The 12623-nt window shown below is 35.7% G+C and overlaps 1 protein-coding gene across 1 annotated transcript; it reads left to right on the forward strand.

Moving 5' to 3' along the window:
* The first annotated feature begins 277 nt into the window (after positions 1 to 277).
* On the forward strand, positions 278 to 2064 carry LOC114826452 (calcium uniporter protein 4, mitochondrial-like). The gene is made up of 2 exons (XM_029106669.2): positions 278 to 913; positions 1237 to 2064. Exons 1-2 carry the CDS (start codon positions 338 to 340, stop codon positions 1690 to 1692), a joined length of 1032 nt encoding a protein of 343 aa, XP_028962502.2. The 5' UTR covers positions 278 to 337; the 3' UTR covers positions 1693 to 2064.
* Positions 2065 to 12623: the final 10559 nt, after the last annotated feature.

The following is a 12623-nucleotide window of genomic DNA, read 5'->3' on the forward strand; positions in this document are numbered from 1 at the left end:
TGTTTTGGTGGAATTCGGTTGTCGCTTTAATGCTACGTATCACTTAGTATTATAAGTGTGTTAGCTATTAGATTTGATTTTTGTCATATTAGATTGTTTATTTTCAATTACCAAATGCTATGTACTATTGAGAGAATTATAATAAGAATTTGGCAAAGAAAAATTTGTGACGTGTCCCCAAAACGTTACTATCAATCTTCCAACGAGTTCCGCTTACGTCGGACACTCAGCCTATAAATAACAGCAGCTCACTCCCAAAGCTCAACACTCGAGCGAGCCTCTCATTCACACACACCGTCTGGGCTCTCGCTTTCTCTCTCTACTTTCTCACTCGTCCATGGCGCTCCGTCAAGCGCTTGCTAAGCACGCATTTGGCGCCACCAGAGTGTCCCTAGCGCCACCGTCGTCGGTTATGGCAGATCACCAAAACATCGTGCCTCCGAATGCCGCCCAGGTGAATTTCCACAGGGAGTATCTGACCTCGATTGACACCCCCCGGAAAGGATTTTTCCGCCGATTCCTCCACCGCCAGTCGGCATCGAAACTCCCGGAATTCCTGACCGTTCCGGTTGGGGAGAAGCTCCGGGAAAATCTGAGAGGCATCAACATTAGCGGTGATCAGCTCCGTCTCGGCTGTCTCAGCCCTCCGCCTCCAGATCGGGACCCCACGGCCAAGCTTCCGTTCGGAATCTCGATCCGCAACGCGAAGAAGATTCTGAGGCTTTCTCAGGTGGAGAAGCTGAAGGCGAAGCTGAGGGAGATTCCGGAAACTTCCATTTCGCGATCGGAGTTCGTTCGGATCTGCAGCGAAGGATGCGAGAGCGAAGAGCAAGGTGCTGAGTTCGCGAAGATGATGGACGAGTCCGTAAACGTTATCGTTTTGGGAAACGTAGTGTTTCTCCGGCCGGAGCAGGTAACTTCTTCTTTCCCGCTTTTATGTAGATTCTGTTTCTGTTGTTGTTTGTGATCTGGTAAAATTACGGAATTGCCCTTGAGGTGTAGGGTTGAAGAAAACTTTATTATCCTGGGCCGTTTGACACGTATCTAAAAACTCACATGTAACAAGGGCATCGCCACTGATTTTGGGATCTAGAAAACAAGAGACACTTAGTGTTTCGATGCTGTAATACAATGATATGTAAAGCTGCGTGATTTGTTCGTTATATCATCTCATTGCATAGAAGTTGTTCTCGTTTTTGTAATGCCTGACAAACCTTTGTCTAATTTTTTTTACAGGTGGCAAAATCGATGGAGAACATAATCTCAGAATCCATGCCCATCCCAAACGATCCAAGAAGAAAAGAGCTGCACCAGATGGAAACTCAAAAGATGTTGATTGACCAAAAAGTCAGGGCCCTGGTACGAGGGGAGCTCTACTGTGGGCTGTTTTTTTTGTTATTTCAAACGATCGGGGCCATGAGGCTCAGTTTCTGGGATGTCATGGAACCCATTTGCTTCTTCGTCACCTCCATCCACTTCGCCTTGGGCTACGCCTTCTTCCTCCAGACATTGACGGAGCCTACCTTCCAAGGGTTCTTCCACCGTCGCTTCAAGGCCAAGCAACGGCGGCTCATGGAGGCTCATAAGTTTGATGTCCAAAAGTACAACCGGCTCCGAAAAGTCTTTTATCCAAATTCGGATCATTCGACGTCGTTTCATCAGGAAGAAGGAATGGTTATGGGATTATCGTAGTCGGCCTAGGTTATTTATGTTAGACCTAAAAATCAAACAAATTTTGACTGCAAAGAGTAATGTTTGTTTCAACAAGCAAACCAGTTGGCTTTGGTTTAGAAAGTATGGTTCGGGTATGTTTGGACTTTTTAAGAACTGTCGAGCCAAAAATCGGCGTTTGGCGATGAGAAACTCGAAATCTTGTACAGAGGTTCAGTTGTCATCATCCCTTGTGTAAAGTAAATTGACTAGTTGAATGTTAAGCAACTTTGTTCTTCATGTTAAAAGGGAGCTTGTAATTGTTTTGCAAATCATGTATTAGGAGATTTGACTACAATACTTGTATGTATCTAGTACTATCACTTTCTAATGGTCAGATATTAAAATGTGTAATTGTAACGTTGTTCGCCATTTATAAAGGGTCCAAAACCACAAAAATCCAAGTTACGCTAATTAATAAAGACAATGTGTTGGTTCTTTAACACCTGTGTTCGAACTTGAGTTCTATTTTCTTGATTAACCAATTACACAATTTGAGTTACGCTAATGTGTTTGTTCTTTACCACTTGCACGGTCTGAAAATACTAGAATTATTGTCAAAGTGGTTAGAGAAGGGTATCTTGTCTTTTGAACTAGGGAAGCAGTTGAATAAAAAGTCAAATATATGAAATCAAGGGTAAGTGCACCAAAGAAGGTTTTGCGTACCGTTTAGCAAGGCTCTCCACTTTATGAGGATCAGAATGCCTATTGAAATATACTTTTCCAAAAAATTTCATCCGCGTAATTAACGTTAGTTTCAGATTTTATAAGGTATAGATTATACCATTATCCAAAATTTTAGGAGATATTTGCTTCGTCTTATATAGGATAAATCTCACTCTTTCTATATTTCAATTATGTGATGGGAGATATACGAAGAAAGAAATTTATCCACGATTGTATGTTAGAATCTCCCCAATCTTCGGTGATGCTCTATCTGTTTTTTTCGTACACAAAATCTCTTCACCACTATTTGATCAACCTTCATCCACCTTTGATGGTTGACCACGATTTTGGCTAGTTTATTAAGAACAACTCCTACAAACTTGGCAACTCCTTTCTTGATCAATGTGTAGAGCCACGTTAAAACAAAGTTGCTATAAGACTCCACAAAGGTAGTCACCAAACTGGAGGCCTAAGTTTCAATCGACACTCGTAAAGTAATAAGTTTCCTTCATCTTCTACCTTTAACTCGAACAAACTTTTAAAAGTTAACATCCATTTTACTTTCCAATATTAATTAAATACGGCATGTAATTATCTTATCCAATACAATCCTAGACAACAAACAACGCCTTAAAATCTATCATACATCATCAAGCTTCTTTCTGGAAATATGGTACCAATTTGGGTAAAGTTGTCGGGCCTATATAGGCCCACTTGCTAGTGATGATGAAAGACGATCTATGGGCCTCCAAAAATACAAAATAAGGCTCAGCTCAATGAAAACAAAACCCTAGTTTCAACATATTTCCCACAGACAAAAGAAAAATCCAACCATTTTCCTCTATGCCAACGGTGGCCAATCAAATCCGTGCGTGGAGAAAGGTCAATTTTTTTGGTACAGAGAAAGCTGGTTGTTCATTTTTCATCGCACGTTTAGCTTTCACAGAGATGAGTTTATGATTTTACATGCACAATCGCTCATTGCGTCTCTGCCCCTAAGAAAAAGATGTTCCATCTCGTATGGCCTTGGCCCTCTCAATCCAGTGAAAGATTATCGCTAGGGTTTTTGTTTGGTGCCCGTCGACATTTGTCCTCGTAACAAAACTTCAAAACTTTGAGTGACGAAACAATTTGGAATTTGTTGACATAGGTTCAGACATGTATATCCACAACCAATGATGGCCCGCTGATTTGTGATTGATATTTGCAGCAATTATATTGAGCAGCAAGTGTGATGTGTTAGGCCTACATGTCTCCATCGCATGATTTCGAGTGCCACTACCAGTTGCAAACCTTTCGAGTTTCTTTATAATTTGGGCGCTGCAGTAGTGGTCTGCCAGTAGACTCGTTAATGCGTGCAAATTAGGGTTTGCATGATGTTATGATCTGGTTTCTACATTACTAGGTCATGACGGAGCCCACTTTCCAAGGGTTCTTCCACCGTCGCTTCAAGGCCAAGCAACGGCGGCTCATGGAGGCTCATAAGTTTGATGTCCAAAAGTACAACCGGCTCCGAAAAGTCTTTTATCCGAATTCAGATCATTTGACGTCGTTTCATCAGGAAGAAGGAATGGTTATGAGATCATCATAGTTGGCCTAGGTTAATAAAACTTATATTACACATAAAAATCAAACAAATTTTGACTGCAAAGAGTAATGTTCGTTTCAACAAGCAAACCAGTTGGATTTGGTTTAGAAAGTATGGTTCGGGTATGTTTGGCCTTTTTACGAGCTGTCGAGCCAAAAATCGGCCTTGGGCCGATGACGGAACTTTAGTCTGGCCATGAGAAACCCGGAATCTTGCCGATGAAAATTACTATTTCAAAATTACATCCTTGTATTTAACGTGGGTATCAGAGTTTCTAAGGTACATATTATATACCAGTGTCTAAATTTTTCAAAGATTTTCGCTTGTCTTATATAGGATAAATCTCACTCTTTCTATATTTCAGTCATGTGATGCGAAATATACGAAGAAAGAAATTTATCCACGATTGTATGTTAGAATCTCCCTAAACTTTTGTTTTCCTCTATCTGCTACTTGTCCGTACATGAAATCTCTTCACCACTATTTGATCAACCATCATCCACCTTTGATGGTTGACCACGATTATGGCTTAGATTAATAAGAACTCCTACAAACTCGGCAACTCCTTCCTTCATGAAGATGAACAAAGTTGCTACAAGACTCCACAAGGCTAGTCACCAAACTGGAGATCAAGTTTCAATCGCCACTTATAGAGTCCTTCATCTTCTATTTTAACTCCAACAAAATTTAAAAAGTTAACATCCTTTTTTTCGCTCCAATAAAAATTAAATAACAAGTAATTATCATGTCCAATACAATCCTAGGCACCAAACAACGCATTAAAATTTAGAGAATTTTAATGAGACACTCATAGGACTGTTCACTTTTAACGTTGAGGACATTTTTACCTTGAAAAGTTACTTCTGGTACTATTCACTTACATCTTTATTTTGTTCTTTTGATTAAAACTAAATTTTTTAGGACTTTTCGTTAGTTTTCCTTAAAATTTATGAGTGTGTTATTGTTGGAGCAATATTAGAAAATATGAAAAATAACAATATAATTGCAATGATAACAATCATAAAGAAAATCACAACATCAATTTATGTATGAGATTAAAATAAACAACTAGAGAGAAGTTAGAAAAACTAACAAACTTGGAGATTGAGGCTTGCATAAATGCAATGTCCTAAAGACAGAATTTCGTCCATACTCTTGTGTTTGTAGTTAAGTAGGCGTCCGTCTCACAGAATTCAACAATCTATAATCCGAAGTCAAAACACTTCAATCTTTGGACTCTGGTGAACTTCATATATTCCGTACTCTCAAGACACGACTTGGATTTTTACTAAGAGATGTACCGTTTAGGGATTAGGTAGTTAAGTAGTACCCCTTAACAGACACATCATTAAAGGGGATGGCACCCCTTGCGGCACCCTCTGATACAAAACCTGTAACACTTAACTGACTTTTATTTTTTCATTCATATTTTATAATTAAATATTATAATATAATAATTATAATATTTAATTTCCAACTACTTCCCATTTAGAACAAATTAATAGAAGAAAATTAAAAGACATAAATTAACAAAAATGTTTAAAAAGTAAAAATAAATATGTGGTATCATCAAGCTTCTTGGTAGAAGTATGGAACTACTTGCCCAAAAGAAATCTCGAAAGTTTTGCCAGGCCTATAAATCCCACTTGTTAGCGACTATGAAAGACAATCTATGGGCCTCCAAAAAAAACAAAATGGTCCATCTCAATGAAATGAAAACAAAACCCCAGATTCAACCTTTTTCCCACAGACCAAAGAAAAATCCAACCATTTTCCTCTATGCCAACGTTGGCAATCAAATCCATGCCTGGGAAAAGGTCAAGATTTTCGTTACAAAGAGAGTTGGTTGTTCATTTTTCATCGCACGTTTCGCTTTCATAGAGATAATAGGAGTTTATGGTATCTCATGCATAGTTCACTCATGGTGTCTCTGCCCCTAAGAAAAAGATGTTCCATCTCTCATGGCCTTGGCCCTCTCAATCCAGTGAAAGAAATGTATATTCACAACCAACGATGGCCCGCTGAGTTGTGATTGATATTTGCAGCAAATATATTGAGCAGCAAGTGTGATGTGTTAGGCCTACATGTCTCCATCCCATGATTTCGAGTGCCATTACCAGTTGCCAACCTTTCAAGTTTCTTTCTAATTTGGTCTGCCAGTAGGTTCGTTAATGCGTGCAAATTAGGGTTTGCATGATGTTATGATCTGGTTTCTACAGTACTAGGTCATGAAAGTTTAATGAGAAAAACTTACATGGAGTATGCACTCTCTCTCTCTCTTTATCTCTCTCACATAAGTTTTTTTTCCAGTTGAAGTAAACATGAAGCAATAATAAAAAAAAGGATCCACTGCAGCAGTCCATCTTTCTCGAAGCCGAGAAGACTTACAAAAGCATTTTCCCTTGATCATCATCTTGTGATTCACTAGAGTTAGGAATCAAACTCAATACGTGCGGTGTAACATAAGAGTTGGCAATCGTTCCAACTATTAAACCATCTTGTAGTGGTTAATTATATTCCACCGAGCTGATGTTCTTAAAATGAATTATTATTCGAAGATGATTATCTACCATCCTATTTGAACAGTTACGATTCAACCACGTTAACATCTTGTATTGATTTTCTTATAGAGACAATAAGACAAAAAATAATATGTAAGAGGATGGGAGGAAAGGAGATGAGAATATGAGAGAAGATAATCCTACTCATTACTATTTGTGCTTTATAGATATCTTGTATAATCTATCATGTCAGATGACGTTTTAGTCATATTAGCAAAACTATACATTATTTATTGCAACTTGCCAACACATATTTTGAGGTTTGGGATGTTGTGAGGAAATTAATTAACATATTACATATATATTCTGGAGGTTGATACCAACGAGATTTTTACAATTCCATCTTAATAATTGTATTTGAACTATATTTCATTTTATAAAGTATCTTTTTTAATTATAATTTAGTAGTATATAATACTATTTTAGAACTACTAAATTCACGGCAGATCCACTTACTTGAATTGAAACTTGAAAATCTTGGCTGGAATCCAAATATCCAATTGTAGTAAACTAGCAAGATCTTGGCTGTAATCAAGTATCCAATGCCAGTAAATAGTAAGTGACCCCAGACCTACTCCTCGATATGCTGCTAGAAGAAAGCTCTCTTTGAGTTATACATTATATATTTTTCCTGTTTACAGTAGTTAAAAGATTTCTAATTGTATCTTTCAGAATAACTAACTCTTTAAGTGTATGTACAGGACATTCCTTTTTTTTTGTTTTTTTTGACCGAGTTAAAATACTTGGTAAAGTTTTTATCGAAGCTTTTATAAGTACACTATTCTTACTTTTGTATGTATTCATTTACAATAATTGAATATCGGACTTTTTAAGAAAAAAACTAACAAGTGGGAATTACCGAGGACCCACACCCAGTTATCATGTGAGGAGGACTCCCACCATTCACATCCCAAATTTTGTCCAGAAAATGGAGTTTATTCAAATTAAGAAACTGTATTAAAAGTTAAAACCCAACTTGCAACATTTGTGTGTTGTGTTTTAACTTTAAGAAGGTTGAGATTTCACCATAAAATTAATTGGTAATATAGAGAATAGCTCAGCTTACTTATAAGCTCATGCAAGGTCATTTCTCTCATCAATGTATAACTCATTCTCAACACGTCCTCTCATGTTTGGCAAATTTTGGAGCCTAATATGTGGACAACACAACGGGATGACGTGGACGTAGAGCATATGTGCCCGTTTGACTTCACACGTAGGATAATCTGACTCTGATTCAACCAAATTCTAGGAATCCGAATCTTTGAAATTTGATTTAATGACTACAATTATTATAACTTATAGAAGGATCTCCTCTTTATAACCATTAGATCAAATTTTAAGGACTCGAATCTTTGAATCCTTAAGATTTGGTAAGAGAGATTTGAAGATGATCTATTCCTGGATTTTAGCAACCTAAAACAGTGACACAATTGTCTTCTTGTACGATGTTGTTTACGATACGAACCAAACTCTTTGTCTTGCAATGGATTGGTAATTGTATGGTGCTTAGCGCCCAAACACTGTTAATTGTATTGACTGAAGCCAAACTGACACATCATCCACGATGATATCGAAATGCATCTTGGCTGCTAGATGAACCTTATTAGTTATTACAGTATGAAGTATGCTGAATGAATCCTTATTATTCCATTTTTTAATAGTTTAAGTTTTAGAAGAGTGTTTGTTTGAGGACAAGGATTCTCTTCTGAGCAATTCCCTAGGGATCCTAGGGATCCCACAATCTTGTCCGTTCATCGTATATCGTGTGGTCAGAAATCATTTAAAATTTAAATTTTAAAATTCAAATATGAATAGTACCTAATGAAAACTGACCGTACGATATAAAATGAACGGACAAAATTACGGAATCCCTTTGTTTGAAGCTTAAAACAAGAGTGTGTAGTATGCTGGATGAACCTTATTAGTTATTACAGAGTATGAAGTGTCAGAACATAGAAAAGTGTGTAGCAGATTTAAAATAATATTCCCATCATAAATCAACATTGTGTTAGATTGATATAAATTGTTGACTGATTCTTAGATATAGTTTACATATATTAGACCTAGTGATTATCTAATATGGTATTAAAGCTTTGATTGAAGAGAATTTGGGCTGTCTCCAACCCTCATATATTTTCAGCTATGTCATGCAACACGAAGGGTGTTTGTTTGATATACATTGTTGCTTTATTTCTTAATAGTTTAAGTTTTAGAAGAGAGAAATTGAAATACATCATGAATTTTATAATGATGGTACCTAAATCAATCACATACTCTTACATATTTTAACGTTTACATATAATAACACGTGATTAACTTGAAATACCAATATTGTGACATATTAGTTAACTGCATGCATGAAAGTTCATGGTTTTGAGGTTAATAGTCATCAAACATGGTCCCGGCTGGGGACCAGAGAGTGAAACAAACATGAAACACGAATGAGTTTATAAAATGAAGAAAAAGGTCGTTGTATATATGGATATGAGGTGCATCAAACGCATCAAGTACTGTTCTACTGAAGCAACTTGGATTTTGGATTGGGACCTTTCATTTCCATGTGCCAAAGAACCCACATACTGTGCTGTTTGGTTGCACTTTCCTTTTTACTTTTTGATCAAGAATTTAAAAAGACAAAATAATCTGCCACAATTCCATTATATATATATATATATATATATATATATATATATATATATATATATATTTTTTTTTTTTTTTTTTTTTTTTTTTTTTTTTTTGCGTACTACTACTGGGTAATTACCTACCAAAATTATGTATGTCTGGACTCTGATGAATAATGTGGCCTGTTGGTATGACAAATTTTTTGAATTTCCTTGCTAATTAGGAATGATGCGCAGCCCATTGACAGTAGTGGGATCTGCCATCTGGTACTTCTTCACTACCCCTCTACGAATGTCTCTTTCTGTTTGTAATCTTCCTCTCAATCAAATCTCATCGCACTTAATTACATGATTAATCCAATCTTAAACAATGTTCAAGGACTACTATTAATTTGTTAATCGTTGTTCAACACGTTTCTGACACCATATCAAATGAAATATAAAAAGCCAATGAATTTACCGGGAAGCACATTTTTTTATATGTATATATATAAACACAAGAGAAACGATAAGGATACATTGTTTCAAAAATATGAGGTGGCAAAATGTCTTATTTTTTAGAGAATTTCCTTAGCATTTTTCAAAATACAGTGCAATATTAAGAGGAAGGCTCATATACAAGAATAAATGTTCTCAGTTACTTGAGTTTCCAACTTCTCAACTTCTTACGATATTCTGCTTCCATTCCTCGGATAAATAAATATGAACTATGTGATAATCTATCACGATGAATGATGCCTGGCCCGAATAAACAAATACTAAATTCAAAGCATTAATTATCATTTATAAAATTGTGATATTCATACATTTCTTTTTATCTTCATGCACTCCTTAGTCCTTGTTAACTTTTCTCATGGGCTGACTTTTTGTTTGTTAAAACTGCTTTCTTATTAGATCGATGCTTTGATTCCATGACTAACTTTTCTCATACTAAAGTCGAAACGGAAGTGATCGTGGCAAGTGTATATGAAAAATGATGCAATTAATTGATTAAACTGAAATAAACTAAAAAACACATGTAAACACAATCTTTATTCTTTCAAATGGTTCCCTTCACTTTTTATTTTTATTACAATATTGCTCAATTATTATTGATCCAACTGAAATAATAAAATCAAATGGTTCCCTTCGCTTTTCTCATACTCCTTCTTTCTTGTTCTTGCTATCTTAACTCATACTCACCATATGTGCCCAGTGTTTAATTTCAGCAATTTGACGTAAACCGATAGTCCTTTAGGCAACTCGTTGATGAACCAATAAAAGGTCAATAGGAGTGGGAGTCCTTATCAGTAGGATATTGATATGATAATTAGTGAGCTTTTGGTGTTTGCTTCGTGTATTCAATCCAAAAGAGGAAGAAAAACATCGAGTGTTTGGTCATTTTCCTTTTTGTTCCATAACTCGATCTAACCACTTTGGATCAAGCTTCTGACTAAACACCATAGAAACAAATCCAACTTCTGTTACGACTTCACGTAGAAACCCTAACATGGTAATTGTATAGTGAGTTATCCTTGTTTGCATTTGCAAACATGATAAATGTCGGGTTTAATTAGTTTGCGTGCGTAGATGATTATATATACGCCATGCAAACACTTGTAAAGCGTAAGTTTTTAAACTATTAAGAAACCTAATAGCAAAAGACGCGTACACATGCAACGTTTAAACTAATAACGTAAAGAACGTGAATTATTGATGATAGCTGATTAAAACTTGCACAAAGAGGCATCCTATTTGACTTGTTGGGTACTTATTTTTCTGAATTTTCTTGGCTATTATTGTTGAGCTATGTGTACCTTTTTAGTTTATGCATCAATGGTAGCTTATCAGAAAGTATCACCTCTTCAGTTCTTCTATAATCTGGATGAGATTATGGCAGTCGACCTAACAGGGACCATTTGCAGCACTTGATTCAACTATGATCCGTGCAAGTTGGGGGAAACAGTACGTATTAAAAAAACACAGATAAGAATCCAACAAAAACAAATTTATTAAAAATTTAATATTAATATTCATTTTGGATATGTTGGATGAGCTGCATCCTAACTAATATATCAGTAACCAACCACCTTTGGGGACAATGATGGATTAGTTTATGCCTAATTATATAACAATATAATTAAACACGACCTAATTAGATTTAAGATTAGACAAACGTGAAGGAGAGAAGGTCAAAGTATCAAGAAATTAACAAATATGCTTAAACCGAGGATGTAGGTCAGCAAAATACCAAACCTAAACAACTGCCCTTCTCATTTTTATGCCCTTCCCTTGCCAATGTTCAAAGCAAACTTATGAACTTAGGCGAGCTTTAGTACTAATCATAGTTTACAAGCTAATTAGATCACAGTTAAGTTGAGGTATCACCATACACAAGCTGGAGAATGATGACCGATGAGAGATAAGTAACTTGTGATTCAAAACTTCATATTTGATGACTAATTCCTTCTCTTTTTTATTTTTGTCGAAACGAAGACTTATACCTTCACTCGCAAACAGTTATTTCAACTTTCAAATAAGAATTCGACTCTCGTTCTCTTCTTTCAATATTTTGGATTTTATGTTTTTCCAAATAAGCAAAGAATAAAACCTATAATAACTACATTTTTTTATTTTATTAATATTTGTTGGGAATCTTGTGCTCATAAACCATGATTGATGATTATTTAGTCTAATTTTCTGTGCAGAGCTTTGAGGATAAGAATCCATATACTTTTGCATTTTATATAATTAATGCAATGGAGCAATATGTCAGGAGACTAATAAATTTTTGGACTTAGATTCTCTGCCCTCCTAATTCGGTGCCCTTTCCGTGCCCTCCTGTTTGTGTGGTCACGGTTAAGCCACGTCAATATTTTATATTACTATTTTTTTTAATCTTATTATTTTTATAAAAAACAATATAAAATGTTAGCATAGATTAACCGTGACCACACAAAACAGGAGGGCACGGGGAGGGCACCGAATCCAAGTCCTAAATTTTTTAGTATGTTGAGAACATCGTCCGGTACATCAAATGCTGTAATATAATTAGTTAAATTTTTATTTTAAATTTCTCAACCAATTGAATTATAGGAAAACTAATGAAAAAAACTTGAAAACTTTAAGTTTTAACGATAAAGACAAAATAAAGGGTAAAATGAATAGTATCAGGATTGACTTTTTAATGTCAAAATGTGATTTTTAGTTAAAATGAACAGTATCAAAAGTCTTTCGTTAAAATTCTCTTGAATTATACACTCAGCGTACCGAACCATGTTGACATTGAAATATCTCTTCCAAGGGATGGGATTCAACATTGATCAAGTTGAATGGGACCAATAAGTTTTTGACCTCACATGGACAGAAAGGTTTTGTCACACCGTCAAAGTTTCCAATTTTTGACCAAATCAATATTTACTTTATGAGACTGAGATTTGTAGGCATGGACTTACGAGTGTATGCAGCCATCGGCGCAATGAGTAGTCACTC

This window comes from Malus domestica, chromosome 08 (assembly GCF_042453785.1).
Source record: "Malus domestica chromosome 08, GDT2T_hap1".
NCBI classification, from domain to species: domain Eukaryota; kingdom Viridiplantae; phylum Streptophyta; class Magnoliopsida; order Rosales; family Rosaceae; genus Malus; species Malus domestica.